The sequence below is a fragment of the Platalea leucorodia genome (genome assembly GCF_965183815.1).
Source record: "Platalea leucorodia genome assembly, chromosome: 6".
NCBI lineage: Eukaryota > Metazoa > Chordata > Aves > Pelecaniformes > Threskiornithidae > Platalea > Platalea leucorodia.
In genome coordinates, this window is record NC_138828.1 from 76,166,645 (window position 1) to 76,188,671 (window position 22,027).

Here is a 22,027-nt window from a genome sequence, read left to right on the forward strand (position 1 = left end):
TAGGCATCTGGGGCATGGTCAAACCCAGCCCTCAGGGATGCATTTTGCTTGGAGCCCAAACACTGCAGCCTGGCTGAAAGAACTCCAAAATGTAAATAATGAGGTAAAACAATCAGGTTGCACTCGATCAAAATCTACCCATGACATCTGCAGTTTGAAGGATATGAAAACGGCACCTGGGGTGAGGATTACTCTGCCATACTTGGATGTATATGCCATGGGAAAGAACAGAAACAAAATTAAGGCAGAATTATGGCTGCAGTAGACGAGCAGGAGGTTTGGCTCAGAAGATACCATTCTATATACTGTATAAACTTTTTCATGTTCTTACTTCCAACTTTTTAACAAACCTACGAGTTACAAATCTTTTCATCTCTTCAAACAGGTATGCAAAACTTATGGTATAATTACAGTATAACTCTACAAGCAATCAAAGCTTTTTGTCTTGTAACTGGGGTGGAGTCAAGCCAATTCCAAAACGATCGCAGAAATACCCTTACAGCTGCACAGACTAAAAAGAAGAAACAAACCAATACCTATACAGGACAGGAGAGGCAGCGGGGAAAGCAGAAAAGTTATAGTAAGATAAAAAGTTCTAGTCTTCTAAGTGCAATGTGTGCAATGCTTCATCTCCCTGTGCCTGGCAATTCATCCTGAGGGATAATCTTTCCAAAAATTAAATGGGTATTCTCTGAGTGATGAAAAGATGAAGACTTTATTATCAAATAAGTCTTCAACTCTGAAGACAAAGAAACTTACCACAGTACAGCTCTGTTCCTTGGCTCCACGGCTAAACTAAAAGGTGACAAGAGTGACTGATCATTCACTAACACTGGCAAGGGAAGACAAGATGTAAAAAAATTATGACTGAAACGAAACCAGCACGTGCTTTCTACATTAAGCTACTACTTTAAAGCTTATTTCAGAATTTCCAGAGAACAGCCGAGCACTGCAAAGCTAATCAAAACAAGATGTCTCTGAGCAGTTGAGTACTGCAAGAGATCCTGTAGCATTCAGCAGCAGGACCACCCAGAAATTTCTTTTAAGATGCAAGCCTAACAGCTGGGAAACCAAGCTTAGGCAAGTTAAACCATTTCTTCTCCTGTGTAACATTATCCCCCCCCAGGACTGCTGCAGATAAATACACCCTCATTCACAGATACAGCTGTACACTTAAATTTTGTGTTTGCTGATCTCATCTAGAAGCCCAGAGAAGTTTTGGCAAGCATGACTATTAGATACAATTAAAAGCTCAACTGTGATACTTCTTTGTTAATTGCAAACAGCACTGTGATTGTGAAGTGTACCTACATTTGCAGACAGTTCAAGTATTCTTGCATATTTTTAAAATACTCCATATTTGATAGTTGCTGTAAAGAAGAGCTACTGAGGAAAAAATCTATAGTAAGAATGCATCAAGACCTTTTTTTTAAATAACCAGAGAAAGTCACTTACAGTAATAGTTATATTTTATTTTCTCTTTTAGTTTCAATGTGCAGTATTTTCAGCATTTTTTTTTTTTAAACTTAAACATACATCTAGAATTATATGCTTTCCTTTTCCTTTGAGTACAATTGCTTTGGGGGTTGGGGCTCCAAGCTTTTGCTCGTCATTGCCCTCAAACTGTACAAGACAACACCACAGGGTGCATTACCTTATCCTTCGTCAGCTTGATCCAACTTGATGGTATGCATACACAGACGGATGGGAATGATAAGCTCACACAAAATGCACGTGACAAAAAGCAGCGCATGCTTCACAAATGCTCTGCAGCATTTATACCCAGTTAACTTGAATACAGCTAAAACTTGACATCAGATAGAAGCTCTCCTGGGTATGACTGTGGGATTCTCAAGATTTTCAATGGATACTTAAAGGTAGCATGCACCAAGAGTTCACCTGAAATCTCAATATTAGGTAAAATTAGCATATTGGACTTCCCCAAAATTTTGCTACATTGCTTACTCTAGTTCTTACAGCAGCTTGCACTTCAAAATAATTAAACTACCTAAGAACTACCAAAGTACTTTGCTCTCTTACAACTTTCATCAATTGTATCCTTATAACCAAAATTGTTTTAAAAGAGCAGAGCACCTACCATTGTCACTTAGTTGATTTCTACCTTTAGTAGAAAGTTTAGCTGGGATTGTACATGAAAAAATTCTGCTTTATGCAATGAATGTACTTGAATCAGTTCCCCTTTTTCTCCCACCCCATCCCTTTCAACCACCGGGTAAGATCCTGAATGACCAAATTTAATTAAACTGCTTATTGCTATATTTATTGCTCATTATACCCTAAAATTTCTTTTATTTAGGAAGCATAAATGCTTAGCCACGACAGCTCCACAAAAATCTTAAGACAAACCAGGTCTGCTGCTCTTGGAGAACTGTCTTTGCAGTGTTTTTGACACAACCTCCTTATCTGCTATATAAAGTTAACAGCCATTTAAAAAGGAGAATGGCGAGACAAAATGCTCTTAAGGCAAATCTCCTAAATATCAACAAATTACTTTTAACCCAAAAGGTTCCACTTGTTCCCCACTTTGTTTGATCTAAATCTGTTCGTTCATTACTCAGTGCTTTAGGAATGCTGCTGGTGGTTAAGAAACAATCGATGTCTTGGTGCTGAGAAGGCATTCCTATCAAAGCAAAAGTAATACGCAATCATTTACTTGCTTTAGGCAAGAAATGACATCTGAGTATACACTTTAGAAAAGATTTAAATAAACTCACATTCAATTTCAACTGGCAAAAGCATAAATAGTAAAGAAAATACTTTGAATCCCGCAAATAAGAACTGGTTTACAATGGGTGGTAGTTTCCAACTCCTCACTCTTGCACTCAGCGCAAGGGAGGGGGCACGCTGAAATGAAATGCAATCAAACTTTATTTAATGGGCCAGTGGGTAGCTGGCCCAAAAACTATTTCTAAAAAGTTGGCTAGCATACAGTGTTCATAAAGGAGGGCCACATTATAGATTTAGTAAAGTAGGTTCTTTGACAACTGAATTGTAAATGAAGCTTTAAACATTAATCTGTCTTAAGTGTGCTCCCAATCATGCCATACCTCTAATCTTGTAAGTTTGTAAAGAAGCCAGTCCCACTGCAGAGCACATTAAAGAAACTGTTTGCTTTGGTTAGCCAGGACACCAAATGTAAGTCTTAATCCCAAACACATTTCTACCTTGTTCTCAATGAAAAACTGAACAGCCTGATTTTCAGAATTAGCTTTCTGTCTACAGCAAGTCAAAAACATTCTGTGAAATAAAATTTTGCCTTAAGTCACTCTCAAGGGACAAGTGATTAATGTTTTTGCTTTAAAGCCAATATGGGTATTTCTTAGTTGCCATTGTTTTGCTGTTATTGTCCCCATTGCATACTTCTTGGCTCTTGTCACTAGAAGCAGTCAGGACTGATTTTAAATACGATTTCACTCCAAAAGAAGTGAGGGTGGGGAAAGCATGTCTAGGAAGTAGACAGGAAAGTGTGCTGCAGGTGAAATGTTAGATCTGAAGCACTACCAGGGTGTGTTTCCACACTAGGAAGACCCTTAAGTTACATTCCCTTCAGGTCACTGAGTATTTCCTAAGAGGAGGTGTCCTTCTTTAGACACTTTGGACACATTTCAGGAGGTATACTACGACAAATCTCCAAGAGAGGTTAAAACAGAGGGAGTTATTACTACCAGTGAATCTGTGTGAGGTTAGAACTGACTGCATCAGCTCTAAAGCTTGACTTGAAACAGTTAATGCAAGTATTTGCTTGAAGGCCAGCAATGGGCATTTGAGGAAAGGAGGTCTGTCACATCTGAAATTTTTCATCCAGCCATGCTGACTGCTTAAATTCAATGTATTCTTTCACTGGTTGGAAAGATTCTATGGCAAGTCCCAAATTGGTCTGGAAATTTTCGTAAAGGGTCTAGCTCCCATTATCCCAAGGTAAAGTAACCAGCTATTCTGTTAATCATGAGGAGCTTAAAATGATGAAGAATTTAACAGTTTATAACACAACATATACTGTTACATGGTGAGAATATGACTAACCTGATGCTTAAAAAATATATTAAAATCTATTTTAAATTTTGGAAAATAGCTTACAAAAATATCTTCACTTAAACTATATATCATAGAAAAACTGACTGGTGTGTGGGTTTACCATACAAAACGATTATTGGTGGTTACAAAAGGGAAGAGTGATCTATACTACCCTTAATGAAAACACAGGGCATTATATCTCACTGCCTTGAATTAGTCTCTTATCAGAATTAAGATAATTTCCAATATAACTCAAAAACTTTCAAACAGTATCTATTTTATTAAACCTTTTTCTGAACTCCTGTTCAGTTTCTTTTAAAAATCACCACAGTGCTGTGGCCCAAGAAAGAAGAGTAACCCAACTAAGGACAGAAATAATTGCTCTAGATAGTAAGATCTGTAGAGAGCTAAATACAGCAACATCTACAGTTGTTTCTACTGCCCATACTATCAGTTTCCTCTATCAGTTTCTAAAAGGAAGTGACAGCAGCGGACAATTCCTTTGTAATCAATTTATGGGCAGAAGCAACAATTTTTGGTCTAGATTGGAATTAGTTTAAATACATGGGTTTAATAAATACAAATATACACATCTGTATACATTAAATGTTGTCACATGTGTATAATTTCAACATATACATTATATACAGAAATACATACAGTACATGCTCCTCCTGACAACACTATCTCATTTTTCCAAGTGTCACCAAAAGGTGTGATAAGAAAATAAAGAAAGGTTAAATGTAGGACGTGACTGAGAACCAAGGTATAATTTCTCTATAATTAAAGAATTATAACAAATACAATTAAAGACAAATGCTGCGCTAGATTTCCCCATGTAATGCTTAGGAATCAATGGGGTTCCCTGGGTGGTGAGTAAAAGCTAAATCTGGCCCTGTGAGGTGTCCTGAAATTCATGGATATTTGTACTCTGTTTGTGTCTAAAGAATTATGTATACAACAGGTAATAAAAGAGGTTGTGTAATCTAACACCTTAGCCAGTCCCAAAGTAGACCACAGCAGCCTTCCGATTCTTAACTGCTAGCGTGAATTTGTTTACATGAGAGTGGTTTGAATCCAGATGACTCCATGGTCTCAGTTAGGAAAGGTCAAATGGTTATTGACTACTAGGGAGCTTGCACCACTTTGTCTCTTAAAATGCTGTGCAGCAAATAAGAGCAGTTTCTTAAGTATACAAAAGGCTGATCCAGAGTAAGTAGTCCTCTCTTTTACCATTATGTCTCAAAATAAAGGAATTCAAAAGAAGCTACAGTAAAGTGGATCACAAGAATGCCTCCTTAGTACAGTCTCTCAAGACAAATTAATCAACATATTCCAGTTTTAAAGCACTTTGAGAAAAAGTGAGATGCAAAACAAGATGTAATCTGTACATTAAGATGGATTTCCAAAAGGAACATGAATTCAAGCACAAGGAGGAAAAAAAAAAAAAAAGAGGACAATACAGATGTCAAGACATTCAGTAGCATGGCTTCTGTTCATCTCAAATTACAGCACAGCTCATGCACCACACATCTCACAATTTTACATACTGTACATGATATAGAAATATTTAAGTTAAAATCTCTTTTACTGATATACTGTACTCAAACTTTAAATCCTGAGAAGAAAAAAGAAAAATGTGTGGTTACGTATGTGCACTATATCTCTGGTATCACCAACACATACACCACAGGGTATCAGAAAGTCCAGAGAGAAGAATTGCATGCTGGAAGTGTAAATCATGAAAGCCATTTTCTCTTTTTCTTGTTTGGGAGAGACATTAGGAAACAATTTCTGTTCTGTACTACACAACAGTATATACAGGTACATAAAACTATGGAGTTTTCTAATGACTGCAGCTTGCAATAACAGTCTGTCTGTCAGTTCCTTACCAGCTGCACCACAGTGGCTTCAGCTGAACGTTAGGAAGAAGAGTAATACCAGTTACCTTGCATGTAGTACTTGCTCGTATTTTACAGCTAGTAAGTGTGTCTCAGGTTAGTCCCAAACACCATTTGAAAAACATTGACATATTTCTTTCCACTCACAGGTGCCTGGTGTCAACAACAAGAACTACATTAGACTTTTCAGGTGATTTCCAGTGCTGCAGAGCACTTGTCCATGCATTCTGGAAGCAAAACTGGCAGGTCCATATTTAACCACAAATGCAACGCCAGATACCTTCTTCATCTTGCATTCCCCATAATTCATACCAGATTCCAACACTAGTCATGCAGTTCCATTACACATCAGGATGTTCAACATGCTGTGACCTTGTGGACATTTTGCAAACAAGTTAGTAAGCGGTGATATGGGGTTCCTGGAGATGCTACCACCTCAAACACTGACTGAAAGGCCCTCCGATCTAATTCTTCGTCTATCTGATGTCGATAGAAGTCTATGGCCACCAAACAGAAGATGTTAACATCCACTTGCTCTGATTTTCCCATTCTGCTGATAATATGTGGAAGACTGAAATATAAGTTAAGGTCATAATAAGACACAAGTTCCTCATCTTTCAGTATAGCAGTTTAACTACTGTTCTCCAATCAAATGGTGCATTGTTGAGTTCACCAACAATGTTAAAGTGCAAAATATTGTCATGTAGCAATTAAACTGCTACTACAGAAATCTTATTTCTTCATTAACTTCACGCAATTTCTTATTTCCAGAAATTCATTTTAATCTAGCAGTGGTCTTCTTTATCCACCGGAGCAAACAGTGCAATCAGTACCACAGTCACAACTGCTGGCAGCCAAAGAGCATTACGGAGATTAAGAGTCATTAGGAAGTTTCAAACATGACATATGGCCACTTTTTCTGCCTGGTCATGAAATGCAACAGTTATTGTTCTTTTTGTTTAGGGTTTTTGTTTTCTTGTTTTTAAATAAACCCAGCACTGATACCACTGATGTCTTTTGGCTGTTCCAACTTGTTTGGCTGATGTCATTCCATTGCCAAAGCTCACTATTACTGCAGTGCACCTCCACGGGGACACTTGCAAAATACAGTCTGCATGCAGAAGATAATTTTCTTTAATTTGAGTTTGTTTGTTTGTTTAAAATATTTTATCTTGCCAAAGGAATACAGAAAAAGCTTTTAAAGGTCACTGCAAAGCTATCTGGTAAAGCTTTTAAAAAGTCCTTCAGAGTAAGGACTTTCCCAATCATCTTGCATAATCACAAGGAACGGATCTTAAAACAGTAGTTTTAGATAACTTCATTCTCAACATCTGTTTAGAAGTTCTCTTTTTTCCCCTCAAACCTGAGGCACCAATAGCACAAAGTGATATATACCACTACGAACTGCAACATATCTGCCTTTTTCTTGTGTGTTAAACTTGTACTCTTATCCTTCAAGGCTATCAGTGTGCTTTACAGAATCACTATATTTACCCAGAAATGGCACACATTCAGTCTTTTTAGGATACATTGCTGAAATCCATTGACTGGTGGAAGCACTGACAAAAAAACAGGAAAGACTCCACATTGCCATTGCCACAGGTGTTCTTTGTGTGAAATTAGAGAGAGACAGCATCACCCAGTCACGGACCATTGAAGACTGTCCAGTGCTATGTAGTGTCTGGAATACCTGCAAAAGTATTTTACACAGGAATAAAGACATGGGATAGAGTTCAGTTTCTCTTGTAGATGGACATAGGATGGACATGGGAAAGAGTTCAGTTTCTCTTGTAAAGGTTCTCTCCAGCTACAAAGCTCTGAGGTTCACAAACCAGATTCCTGGAGACAACTCTGAGTCTAAAGAATTAACGAACACAATGCCTAGGCGAAGATTCTGCAAAAGAGTCAGCCATGATCCAACTGGACTCATGACATCTGTGTCAAACTGAAGTAAGCATACAGAAATGCAAGACTAGTCTGGTGTCTCTGTTTTTATAGATCAAATGTGGTGTGCACATGCACTCTGAAGTGATGCATGAATCCAGTAAGTAGGGGCTTCATTGTAGAGTTCACAGCGCCAGATGACCTGGGCTGACTCCTTGAGATCTAAAGAGTCTGAGCACCAGGGTCACAACTATTAATTTTCTTTTTGTTTTCCCATTATCAGTGATTGAACTGTACTGCTGTGAGCTTTGTCTTCTGGGCAACATGGTGATTCTAGCCCTCCATGTTGCCCGGATGACAAAGCTCATAGCAGTACAGCTCAGTCACTGCAACTGGTTTGTTAGATCTAACAAAACTGATATTTGCCCCTCCAATTGAGCTGTCAGTTATTTAGAAATCTTCTGAAACATTTAAGAAAAAAAATAAACACTACCTTATACACTACTGTTGCCATGAATTGTGGGTAAGGCTGCTGATTGGATAAAAATTCTCCAATAACTTTATTCATTACGTCTTGTGGGGGGAAAAAATCATCAAGGAACTGTGGAAGGATGCGAGCCACTACTCTAGCTTCAAAAGGAAATCCCTTCCTGATCCTGAAAATAACAAAAAAAGAACATATTTTATGATTGAATTCCAGTAAATATCTCGTTCTTTTCCAATTTAATTGGCAATAGAAAGAAGATTTTACTTTCATCTCTACATAGGCAAAAGTCAACACTGAAGAATCCAAGTTTACATGCACTCTAACAGTCTACGCAAAGAGGTCTATCAAAGCTATTAGAAGTTGTTACAGGTGTCATGTCCTTTCCCCTCTTTTTTTTTTTTTTAAATAGTCAACATTTTTTGAAGCTCTGGAATTGCAGAGACAAGATTTAATAATAGGACTGCTGAAAAAGCTAAACAAGAACAAAAAAGGACAAGGAGATCACTACTCCTAGTTAACAGAGAAAAGACTATTTATCAACGGTTGGACTCAATGATCTTAAGGGTCTTTTCCAACCTTAATGATTCTATGATTCTATAAGCAGAGCACTCATTTCCATTCACAACATATTCACATTTTTTATTCAAGAGCAGGATGACCAATATATCGAACAGGAAAAAAAAAAAAAAAGCAAGTTGTGCCGCACTGTTAAGAGAGGAAAGATACTCCAACTTAAAGACAATTTTACTTAAATAACACTGATTGGAAAATCTTCCTAATAAAGGCTGCATCTGTTGATGTGTCAAGATCAAGTTACCACCATGTGATTATTCCCTGCAAAAGTTATTTTCTGCTTGTAGTATTCACGTTTGTTTTGCTAACTCTTTGGAGCGATATTTTCAAAAGCACTCAAGCACTGCTCTAGTTCTGTTCTCACTGAGTGCAGAAGTGAAACCCTCATGCAGTTTTATGGAAAAACCACCGCACACTTTAAAAAATGTAAACCATTATCCCACAAACTACTATGCAAAATCTAACATGCTATGCTCACTTAAGACAGCTTGAGATTGTCAGATCAAAACAGGGGTTTTGACATACTTCCATTAAATGAGTTCCATGTGAATACAGACATTTTACTGTACCCTTCCACTGCAACTACTTAACAGCTTTGGAAAGAGCAACACTTGGGTGGGGGAAGGGGAAAAAGGTTTTAAACTCTTAAGGCGGTTTGAAAGATTATTTCCCATAAACTGGATTTATATCCTTGACTATGCAGAAGACATCCTGAAAAACACTTAAGAGTTTGACCTGAAGGGAGCTGGAAATACATTTATAAAGTATTACGGTTTGTGCAACACACAGTATCAGTTAGGACATGTCTGTTTTCCATTTACATTCCTATACATTTGCGCTGCCTTCAGCAATTCTATCAGTGTTACTGGGTATACTAGAAGTATCAATTTTAAGCAACAGTAAGCAGAGAAACATCATTAATTAAATATTAGATCTGTCAAATAGAGAAGTGACCACACAGTGCCAAACAGAATAATTTCCTTCCCAATGCCCCATTACACGTGTTTTATCCTCTTACCTATCAAAAAGGACAGACACTCGTTCCATAGCTACAATCACAGATTCACTGTCGGGAGCAGTAGGATTTGCATCTGTGGTACGACTGGGGCTGATTTTTTCCTTTCCTAAACCAAAATAATTTGTTACAAGTTTACTGTGAATGCTAAAATAAGACCTTTTTATCCTTGGTAACAAAAATAAATGAAGAAAATTAGCACTGTTAGTAAGCTAGTCTCTCAGCACATCAAAGGTATAGAAAAAAGTAAATACCTGTGTACATGCAAGTCAGCATTAATCCAAGTGCTGCCATTGCTCTGTGGGGGCTCTGCACATTGACTCTGTCAACACTCAGTTTAACTAGCGATTCACTATCCAGCCTAGAAAGTTGCTCTGAAAGAAGGAGTCGTTCTAATCCTCTCAGGACACAATGATAAATAGTGGATGGCGTTGATTCATCACTTCCAGACACCATGACTCCACACATCTGAAATAAAGAAAAAAGCCAATTACCTGGTTTTGACATTTATTTAGGTCACCTTCTAGGACCATACCACTGCAGCTAGTACGGAACTGCATCAGTACTAAGAAAACTTGATGAAACCAAACCCAAAAGCATACCTACGCCACAATAATAAAGCATTAAAGACAGCTATGTAGTGATCCCAGGTTACGTGACCACCTGTGACTAGAGGCATCACAACATACCTGTATGATTCCCGCAGAGAATTCAGGCCCTACATCAAGTGGGTAATTCTCGATCAAATAGAAAGCAGCTGCACACATTACCAAGATGTGCTGTTGGTTATGGATATTCACACAACTGTAAATAAGCAAAAACAGTAGTGGTCACTTACATCAAAGTTGTCTAGGTCACAAATAGAGACAATATAAACAATCCTTAGAAACAGTAAGTATTTTTTCCACATGAAATTTATACAATTTTTAAAATCACACAAAGTATCACCAAGATGCCATAAGAGAGCACTGGTTAGCATGGAAATGCAGTGCAACACAAGAAATTTGTCAGCAATATAACTGCAAGCTATCATTGCCTGACTTGTTTAGAAGAAATAAACTTCATTACTGATCTCGCCAATCTTATTCAAAGAACATCCCTTTTGACAGAAAAATAAGGTTTAGGGAACACAATTTGCCAAAAAGACAAAAGTCTGAGTTATCAAACAGTTTTCTCACCCTCAAATATCCCTTCACTTCTGTAAATTAAACCTAAAATCGGCTGATATTTTCAATGAAAATGCCAAAACCTGCTTGATACAACACCCTGCTCTAAAATGTGCTGACAACAGCAAGCCATAAAGAGCTCTTTTGTTCACACTTAAGCATGCAACAGTTCAGGGCAGGGGGGAAGGAGGGGAAGAGTCTTACTGTGCTACTCCTCTCAAATTGGAGAGCAGATACTCGCTAATAATTGGAATAAGTTGCTTCGCTGTCTCATCAAGCAAGTCACACTCAAGGATATAAAGAATTCCATGCAGAGCTCCAATCCGACTTGGCATATGGGTGCTTCTTAGGGTTGATTCCAGCAGTCGACTTACTGGTTCAGCCACAGCTTTATCCTAATACATGCAATGAGAGTATTCATTAGAAGTCAGCACTGGTTCAATACGCGTGACGCCTGTCATTTGGAAATACTTGGAACAAATTAAAGAGCAGAAAATATGGCATGAACCAGAGCCTGGCTTAAAACTACTTTCAATCAAATGTCACAAGATTAATATAATTTGATAAGAGATGACTTGCAGATTAACTAGTAAACTGATGCTACTTTGTTTTACCTGTAAAACATTCTCATGATTTAAAGCCAAAAAAACCAAGATAATCATTAGTTCAGCAAAATAATACATGGTATTAAGAATCCTCTACATATACGACTTGGATGGTTGGAATTTTCTGGTCTTCCAGCTAACCACAAAGGATGCTTCTGTCTGAAACTGACTGGTAGATGGCTATAGTCTGCATCCAAAAGAATACTCTGCCATCCACTCAATTCATAATACAGAGTTCCATTTATATGTTCTCCAAAACCACTGGCACTCAGACCTACACATCTTTCTCTCCACCATTCCCATGATCTGGACGAGGGGATTGAGGGCACCCTCAGTAAATTTGCAGATGACACCAAGTTGGGCCGGAGTGTTGATCTGTTAGAGGGTAGGAAGGTCCTACAGAGGGACCTGGACAGGCTGGATGGATGGGCCAAGGCCAACTGTATGAGGTTCAACAAGGCTGAGTGCCGGGTCCTGCACTTGGGTCACAACAACCCCATGCAACGCTACAGGCTTGGGGAGGAGTGGCTGGAGAGCTGCCTGGCTGAAAAGGACCTGGTGGTGTTGGTTGACAGCCGCCTGAACATGAGCCAGCAGTGTGCGCAGGTGGCTAAGAAGGCCAAGAGCATCCTGGCTTGTATCAGAAACAGTGTGGCCAGCAGGACTAGGGAAGTCATCGTCCCCCTGTACTCAGCACTGGTGAGGCCGCACCTCGAGCACTGTGTTCAGTTTTGGGCCCCGCACTACAATAAGGACACTGAGGTGCTGGAGCATGTCCAGAGAAGGGCAACAAAGATGGTAAAGGGTCTAGAGCACAAGTCTTAGGAGGAACGGCTGAGGGAACTGGGGTTGTTTAGCCTGGAGAAAAGGAGGCTGAGGGGAGACCTTATTGCTCTCTACAACTACCTGAAAGGAGGTCGTAGTGAGGTGGGGGTTGGTCTCTTTTCCCTAGTAACAAGCGATAGGAAAAGAAGAAATGGTCTCAGGTTGCACCAGGGAAGGTTTAGGTCGCATATTAAGAAAAATTTCTTCGCCAAAAGGATTCTCAAGCACTGAAACAGGCTGCCCAGGGAAGTGGTTGAGTCTCTATCCCTGGAGGTATTTAAAAGACGTGTAGACATGGTGCTTAGGGACATGGTTTAGTGGTGGACTTGGCAGTGTTGACAGTTGGACTTGATGATCTTAAGGGTCTTTTCCAACCTAAATGATTCTATGATTCTATGTTGAGTCTTCAAACATCAAGCTGGTATTAGATACTTCACTCCCTGTTACTGAAGTACAACAACTTATTGGAATATGCAAAATTTATTCTAAACTGTTAGATTTGAAAAGTCTTTTTCATACAATCTAATTTAAATATTTAGTAGAAATTATTTGTTTTACCTTGTCCCTGTATTCATGAAATATCTAAGATACAGGCCAGTTTTACAGTCTGTGCTCTCTAGTTGCTCTTTTTAAGTGGATTTTCTACATAACTGAGCATAGGACAAGCAACTCTTGATGGAATCAACTTTTTTTTTCCCTCCCACTAACCTGTTATATTCAGCTGTTCGCTTGTGAGAAGGTGTTATTAGTTCACCGAGTGCGAAATTACAGCCTAGTCAGAACAAACTGATCTCTAAAACTGCTTCTGCATGCTTGGCATCACTTTCACAGCCTTCTCTTGCACAGTTGCTCCTACAATAGCTACTGGAAGCCCTACCCCAAAAGTCTTTCAAAACTTTTCTTATCACTATTACCCATACAGTTTTGTATTAGTCTCAGAGAGTTTCTAGAAATGCTAACTTCTTTCAAAAGAATTTGTAATTTTTTTCCCTAAATAATCCCACTCTGAAATGTCTATTGGAAGATACTACTGCTCCCTGGTCTACAGATTTAAAGACAGCAACACATTTCATTAAATAATTTGCATTAATAATGTTCTTTCCTTAAGTGCAGAACAATGCAGTGAATGGAAGAGTGAGGAGAAAAAAAAAGGGATAGCTGACTGTCAAGCTACATATTCATCACATGCACTGTCCCAGCCTCTCATGAGATTACAGCCATTCACCTGTAACACAACTCTAGCAATAGCTGTGCCACAGTTCTCATTTTTGGCCTGAAATGTAACAAAATAAGTCCAGGGCAAAGGTAACACTCAAGTAAATAAGATAAATAAAAAAGCACATTAAATTAAGCTCAAACATCAAAAAAAAACAAAACAAAAAAAAAACCCCAAAAAAACCCCCCACACAAACAACCAAAAAAACCCAACCAAAAACCAAAACCAAACCAAAACAACCTTTCTGTTTGAATACAGGGCAACTGGAGATGTTTGCAACCTCTGAAAGCCCAGTATACATATCCTAAGACTTCTTATAGCCATGCAGATCAGCTAAGGGATTTTCTTAGAGACAAACTACTCCTACCAAGTACACCACATTTCACAGCAGAAGCTAAGGATGAGTTAACCTAGACACTCATGAATTTGCAATAAACTTCCATGAGAATTTCTTACCATTCCGAGAACTGCAGCAGCTTTACAAGTGGCTGGTATCAAATACTGTACAAGAATCTCATCTTCTGATGGATGCACCTTTCGCAGTTCTGTCAATGTTGTATACATCATCTCAAACTGATTCCTTTCTGTAAATAAGTCTGATACTGCCAGAAGCTGTACACAAATTAAAATTGAATATAAAAAAGTCCATTAGCAGACAGCCAAAAATTTACTCTCCCTTTTAACTGTCAGCAAAAGATTCCTCAATTGATCTATTAAATGTGTAAACATTAACTCAAGTGTCTGGAATAACTATTGTTGTCCAGAATTAATTCCACCATCTATCTCAGATAACAGTTACCTCCAAATTGTCCTTTTTCCCCCCCAAGAGGTTTACAAAACCAAATCCACTATAGTAAGTAATTCCGGAAAAGGAATTAACATTGCCATTTACAATGTACTAGAACACCCCAAAGCACACAATACATAGTCTCTTGCAAGGATAGTTTCATTAAGTCTTTTATGATAGTGAATAATGGCTATCAAGACACATTCCACACCTATGTTCTTCAGTTTTGCTTCTACACTTCAATAGTCAATTTAATCCTCTAATACATTGTTGTTCCATCTTCATTGTCTTACAAAGAGATAGGATAAGCAAAATACTGAAATCTACTTCTAGCAAGTAGTCAAGTAAAATACCGACTATCATTAAATAACTAAAGTGTTTGTAACGTAGTAGCAGAATATGCAATCCAGATGCTTATATAGTTTAAATCAGTATAATGTTATAGTTGCTCAAGTTGTATTTCTGTACTGCCCATATAATAGCACTGCCAAGAAAAATCAGTGTTTCCCATATATTAAAAGAAGCTTTACAGATGCTGCTTAGCTCTGAATATTTGGTAACGTATACTCAATTATGACTATGAATAATAGACTTACTGATCGCACCACTTCGCTAATCAAAATGACTGGCGTTCTCTTGCTAGGGTTTGATGGCAATATCCACTGACTATACAGTTCAAGCAAGAATTGAGAACAAGAATGTATATCTACACCAGCCCGGTGTTTCCTGCAAGGCACAATAAGCGAGTGTTAAAATGGCTATTCTTAAGCTCTGCTATAATACCCGATTTGAAATAATAGTTATTTACCAGTGTCCAATTTATAAACCCAGCTTACTGAACTCAACATGAAGAGATAAAAGCTTATCAATAAGCCAAAGGAGAGACAAGAAAAAATAAGACACCTGGTGTTAATAGGAGAGGTTGGTGGTGAGGAAGGAACAGGTATGTCATTCTCATCTTCTTCATCCTCACCCCACTCTTCTTCTCTCAATGGAGTGATATTATTTCCTAACCATATGGAGTGTATAGAGACCTTGCAACACAATAAAAAAGAAAAACAAATAGAAAAGAAGGACAATATTTAACACCCTTCATAGTCAGATTAGAAAAATCTTAGAAGACCAATACATTTTTCATTTAAATGACAGGCAACACACAGCCTCAAGGAACATTTACATGAACTGCACTTCACTTAAAGGTTTAAAAAAAAAATTCAACATTTTAGTTTAACTCACTTTAAACTGTATGGCACAGCAAAAACAGTAGCACCATGTGCTTAGTAGAGCAATACAGGTGACGCTGAAAGCAGCATCTGGCTAACCTGTAAGCACACACTAACAATATGCATGCATCATCCCAAAGTCAACATACCAGATCTAAAATCCAAAGCAAAAGTATAAATATTTACAATTCATATCAAGCAAGAAAATAATTCAGGAAGAACTGTAACAACTGCAGTTCAACAGAAAACACGTTCCTAACTCTTCTCAAACCATAAGTCATCATATCTGATTGCAGTATAACCTTTATTCTGAAACCAGACAAGACTAAGATTTCAAATCCTTTGACTCAGGGTAGATTAACAAATATCTGTGAAGAAGAAAACTCCTGATTTCTTCTTTTTTATTTATAAAAATTAAAGTTTCAGAACAATAAGACCTGCTGATAGCATTTCATAAATGATCTGTCTGAAGATTCCAAAACAAAATCAGCACTTCCTGTACTTCAATACTGGTATTACTTTTTCCTCTCAAGTTACTTATCTTACATAGTTCAAGACTTACTTCTTAGACAAAAATTCACCTTACATAGAATTTTTTCATGTTAAGCAAAAATATAAACACGTTTGTTTATTTTTAAAGCAAGATGCCTAATGCCTAGTATTGTTATAGGGTTAACAGCTTTTGTAAATAATATGTAGGGTCTATAAACCTGCAAATACTGAACGTTCAAGCCATTTAAAATCTCAAGAGAACATACAGATGCCTAGAGACAGACCAGTGATCATTTAGTCTTCCTTATGCAAAAGGTATCTCAAGAAAAATATTGTCATCTGAGTTTAGTATTTAAGGTTTTTTTCCACTAATACATACTACTCAAATAATTAAACAAATATTACATTTAAAACTTATATGTAACTTTATGTAAAGACTAATTTTTCAAGGAGATAAGTAACCAGATAAGGACGATTTTTTAATTCACTGTATACAGTGCTAATTTTCCAACTAACATCATCCAGTGAAATTTATGTCCCTACAGTAGGTTTATTTAAAGTTAAAACAACATTGCTTATTTTATGTCCAGTGATTTTTCATTTCCTAAGGACTACTGCAAGCATGCCACAGCAAATTAAAATCCAGTAGTTAAAGTGGAAGCTAACACTACAAGAGCTCTTTAACATACAAGGCTGAAAAGAACAACTCAATAGCTGGCTCACAGGTAGACCTCACACACACAAGCAAAATTTCCATGAGAAGAGGGACAGCTGGCTGAGGGGATTCACCCAGTTATGATCTACCCTGCATCACTCAGAGCTTTTAGTTTACATCTCATGTTAAGCAACGCCTCTTAACTGAACTTTCACAAATAGAAGAAATGTAATAAAAGTCAAGTTCAAAGTTAAGGTTTTAACAAACCTGTCCCAGTTTATAATCCATATCTCCTATTTCTCGTTCAGTATTGATCTGCAGTAAGAGTTTTTCATGGCTGATAAGAGCACCTATAACAAAACAGGAGAAAAGTTTTTAAAACATGCATAACAAAGCAGATGTGAAAACGGCTTCATTTCCTGCAAACTGGATTGCAAATAAATTCCTAAGAGTATCTTTTCTACTTTTTAAACGTAAAAGAAATTCACTCTCCCCTTCCCCCCAGCACACAGGCACTTACCTGTAGTAGCAGGAGAAAGTGATGGAACAGGGTCCCAAGCTTGGTATAAGTGATGAGTAGCAATATTGTCTCTCTTAGATACCATTGCTTGGATTTCCTGTTCAACAATTCCCCTGATAACACTTAGCTTCCTCCCAAACCTGAAAGCCCAACAGAAATCGATTTAAGCAGATTTTCCCTTTAACATTTTCGTGCAAGTCAGACTGGCTTACTCTACAGCGTTATGTGTCTATGCTTATTTTTGTTATCAGGGATGCTAAAACTAAGAAATGTTGAGAAATACATTCTGCACATTGTTTACTAGATTTTAATAAGATATTGTCTTTTTCAGATACTGTCTTTTAACACAGCAGGCTCGTGATGCTAAGTCCATGGAACTTCTATGTAAACAGATCCATCTGTAAACACTGTTGCTTAGAAAATATAGTCTATACATATTTTGCTACAGCTAGATTAAGCAATTGTACTTATGTATTAATCACAATTATAACTTTCATGCATTTTAGAGCAAGTGAAAAAATACCTTGTGTCCAGAGCTTTTAAAGCTTTGTTGCGGGGCTGCTGTTCCAAACAGCTAACTGCTGGGTTGCCTGCAACAGGTATTGTCATTGCACTCAGCACCAAGGAAGTTATGGCTTGTACTGCAAGAACATTGATTTGGGTCCTCTCTGTATCTTCCTGTAAAATGAACTTACTGTAATTTGAATTGTAAAAAAAAAAGAATCCTGAAAGCCCTGAATATGAGTTTGTCAACTTCCACTAAATTATCATTAATAAGTCTGACATCTAGACTTCTTCCCATACAGAAATCTAGCTGACATAAGCAATGCACACAAAGCACTGACTGTAGCAGCAACACATCCTTCCACCTCATTAGCCATTCTGCACACATCCTCTCTTATCCCAATGGCATTAAAACCTCAAGATGTCCATTTCAGAACTTTCAAAGTATTTAGTTTCTTTGTTTGCATCTACCCATTAGTTACCTGTTGAAACAAAGCATCAAATAAGACAAAATCTGAGTTGGAAGCTCTTCAGAGAAGGATCCATGTTAACTGTTTTTAATAATAGCCCATTTAGGAACAAAATTCAACCTCATAATGAATTTTCAGCAGCATTTTTCTGGGCATCATTATCCAGATGCATCCAATGTTTCTTCTAAACCAAGATGCTACAGATTCAGTATTTAGCACCACTGTAAAAGTGTGAGAAAACTGTAACACAACTTTCTTAAAATATTTGGTTTAGATTCAATCTATTATTCATACTTGAGAGACTGCCATTTTCCCCCAATAGAAGCATTTGGAACTACACACATTGCATCAAGTACTTTGCCACTGTAAGTCATCACCACTGTAGTAGTCTGTTTCTTTCCCTTTAAAAAAAAAAAAAAAACTCTCAAAATAAACTTCTGGCACTGTGGGTTGTAACTCATCCTCCCCATGTTGATGGTAGCAGGAATCTTTGCAGTACATTTAACTTTTTTGCTCAGAACTGTTTATCATCAGTACTTTGACTAAATCAGGTTTTTTTTACAAACTAAAATTAGAACAGCACAAACACTTGCAGATTCTGAAGTGGCAGGATGTTTCTCAGTTTTTGCTTTCATTGTATAGATTCTGATTTCTTCTTGAAAGTATCAGACCACAAGAGAGTCTGAACCTTTTTAGAAAATGTAAGATGGTAACGAATTTTCAACATTTAAAAAAAAAAAAACAAACCCAAAACGAACCTTGTATTTTTATTTCAGAAAATATTAACATACTGAAATTTATAATAGTGCTTAAAATGTTTGCAATTTTGAACATATTAGTTTTCCTTGGAAAGTAAAGGAGTAGTATTACTCCTATTCTACAAATAAACACTCCCTACGTGACAAATAAGGAACTACCAATAGCTAGGTTGCCTTAAGTCTGATCCAACATGGCCATTATGTAGAAAAGAGTTAAGTCAAAAATTCTGCAGGCTGCCCAACAAGTGCCCCAGTCAGTCTAGCTAACAAAACGCTAACCCAGGGAAGAGAGATCATGATGCCCTACTCCTTTTTGAGTCTGACACCAAGGAAGCAAGGGAAACCCCCTTTGTCTGCTATGTTGGATCCACTATTCGTAGGCATCTACCCTCTGAATTCTTCAAAATGCTTTAGGCTCCACACCTACCATCAGGGCTGTTCGCAGTTTGGGAGTGAACGCTGTATGAGTCCAGGAAAAAAAAAGCCTTTCCGGTCAAAGAGCTAGAACCTCGTAAAATCAGTTCGCTAGCGGGTTAAGACAGCTGAAGAGAGAAAGTCTCTGTCATGATAGCTAAGTTCACTCTCATATTTGCTTTTGGTATCGATACACTTCTTCAGCTGTGATCCCCAAATGACCTCCACTGAATTTTGAACACTTACCTGAGGCATCCAAGTTCGAAGCCCAGATATCCAATATACAGTCTACAACTGAGAGCGAGGGACATGGACATGCATCTCCAGGTCAATTCATTTCTAGTCAAGAATCTTACAAAAAAATCTTACCAAAGAAGCTCCCCTTGAAGCTTGATTATTAGATAGCACAGATAATTGCAGTAATGCATACTAGTTACAGTTAACCAGTGTATTTCCTAAAGGCACACTTCTCACTCATTGTTTCTCTTGAAGTTTTTGGAGTTCCTACTGTGCCTAAAGCCAAACATCTAATCAAGCAAACTTTGAACTGTGTGTGTGTTGAGTGATGTACTAATATAAAGTTGAAACAGCTTCACTAAAATTTTTCCATACTATTTACATGCTTGCAGAAGCTTTAAGCCAGAAGATGGATGTGTCTGAATTCACAGTGATATGAAGACAAGGAAATACAAAACGGAAATAATTTCTTAGTTTCAGTCACTACTTTTCTGCTTTACAGGTTTATTAATAGAAACATTTTTCTTAGTTTCAGTAAAATTTAATTAAAAAAATTCAGTGAATGACATTACCTCTTGTTGGTTCTCCTCTTGGTCCATTACAATAGGCTGAGTTACAAGCACACCAAGCAAAGTAGCCCAAGTCTCTTCAAACTGAGTGCGGCTGATCCATCCTATGGAAACACTCAGAGATAGCCATTTATGTCTTAATACAAATTTAAACATTGAACACCATTAAAAAACAGTACATTGTTTCCATAGATTCAGTTTTGTACCATTTCCTATTCGATTTCTCATTTGTTCTAATCATTACAGCTTAAATTTAAACTGTTCTATTTTAGGAAGTGATAAACCCTTTAGAAGGGTTCTGCATATTATTATTTAAATGGTCCTGTTGGGGTTGTTTCTTATATACATTTAAATATTTCGATTGTCCAACTTTCAAAGCACTGAGATTATCAGGTTTTCACAACATAAAATCATCTGGAAAATTGGCCAATTCTCACAAGAAAGTAGGTCATGGAGAATCCCGTAATGATCCAAGAAATCTTCATACCCTAAAAAGCAAAATGACTGAATTGCCTAGAAATAGGCCATTAAAATTCAAGCACTTCTCAAAATTTTCCAAACAAATTTTTGCCTATAAAAGACTGCAGAGGATTCCTGAATAATACCTTGCAGTTTATACCAATGATATCTAAAGAATCAAAAATGAGAATGTCATCTTAGGGATTATAGTGCTCAACAGAAATCAGTGCTACACCACAAGTCAGTCAAATATTAACCTGCAGATCAGAGAGGCAAAAAAACCCAAAACACCAAAGGACTTGCATAAGCATACGGAAAATTTGGTGCATTACCCTTGACAGTCTCATCTGTTGACAAAGACAAACTCTTAAGCCCCACTGCTCTCATTCAGTAAACTGACATATCCAGAAGCTTTAAAGTGACAGCATCTCATTTAAAATATTGAGAGTGTGGCACTAAATTCTATTTATGAACAGAATAATATAATTAATATTAATACTGTGCATTAATAAAAAAGGAGGGGGGGAAGCAAAATATTCTCAAAGATATTGTCAAGTGTACGCTCCAGAAAACAAGTGGCCATTCTGTAAAAGTACACTGAAATCACCTCCCTGAGTTGGAACAGTTTTTGGCTTTATTTCTATAATTTATAAATTTTTTCTCTGCATTGAGCAAAATGTAAGAATTATTACAATTATTACAATTACTAACATGCTCTGAAATATTATTTCTCTTCCACAAAAGCAACAAAAGTAAACAAATGGTACCAGATTCAGTTATTCAGTAACTTCACAACACAGGTAAATGCCCAACAAAAGCCAACTATATTAATTTTTAATTTTGTACATACCAAGTGTATTAATGCGATAGATGAACTCCTTAAAGATTTCTTTTTCTTGTAGAAATTCTACTGGTATTTCAGGAAAAACTGTGCCGAAGTCACCTGCAGGCTTTGGTGACCAGCCTAATTTCCAGACCTGAAGAAATACAAAGAAAGTCTACTTATCCAAAACAGAAATAGTGTTAACATGACAGCTATAAATACATATGCACCATTCAAAAGGAATGAGACATCAGTAAACAAAGTAATTCTCCAAATACAAAAAAAAACTCAGAGAAAGATTAAATGTTTGACACAGCTATTACACATTTTACTCTGCGTTACTAACTTGGGGGGATTTTTTGCATATTTCTCACTATGAATTAATTATTCAGTCCTACTGTCCAAGTTT

At 37.2% G+C, this 22,027-nt stretch overlaps 1 protein-coding gene across 9 annotated transcripts in view; it reads right to left on the reverse strand.

Annotated features, from left to right (window-relative positions):
• Positions 1 to 22,027, reverse strand: part of HTT (huntingtin) — a 95,990-nt gene that overhangs the window by 6,381 nt on the left and 67,582 nt on the right. For 4 of the 9 annotated variants that reach the window (XM_082316112.1, XM_082316111.1, XM_082316110.1 and 1 more), the window contains 15 exons: positions 21,646 to 21,772; positions 20,340 to 20,440; positions 17,908 to 18,062; positions 17,385 to 17,524; positions 17,132 to 17,214; positions 15,398 to 15,528; positions 15,091 to 15,220; positions 14,164 to 14,319; positions 11,266 to 11,456; positions 10,585 to 10,699; positions 10,150 to 10,363; positions 9,899 to 10,004; positions 8,314 to 8,476; positions 7,466 to 7,626; positions 1,488 to 6,507 (listed from right to left, as the gene is read on the reverse strand). In XM_082316112.1, coding sequence (XP_082172238.1) covers positions 6,294 to 6,507; positions 7,466 to 7,626; positions 8,314 to 8,476; positions 9,899 to 10,004; positions 10,150 to 10,363; positions 10,585 to 10,699; positions 11,266 to 11,456; positions 14,164 to 14,319; positions 15,091 to 15,220; positions 15,398 to 15,528; positions 17,132 to 17,214; positions 17,385 to 17,524; positions 17,908 to 18,062; positions 20,340 to 20,440; positions 21,646 to 21,772 — 2,187 coding nt within the window. In that variant the 3' untranslated portion in view covers positions 1,488 to 6,293. Of the gene's footprint in view, positions 1 to 1,487; positions 6,508 to 7,465; positions 7,627 to 8,313; positions 8,477 to 9,898; positions 10,005 to 10,149; positions 10,364 to 10,584; positions 10,700 to 11,265; positions 11,457 to 14,163; positions 14,320 to 15,090; positions 15,221 to 15,397; positions 15,529 to 17,131; positions 17,215 to 17,384; positions 17,525 to 17,907; positions 18,079 to 18,180; positions 18,580 to 19,473; positions 19,882 to 20,339; positions 20,441 to 21,645; positions 21,773 to 22,027 lie in introns of those variants that run through there. The other 5 variants (XR_014228638.1, XR_014228637.1, XM_082316116.1 and 2 more) reach the window with 5 other exon arrangements.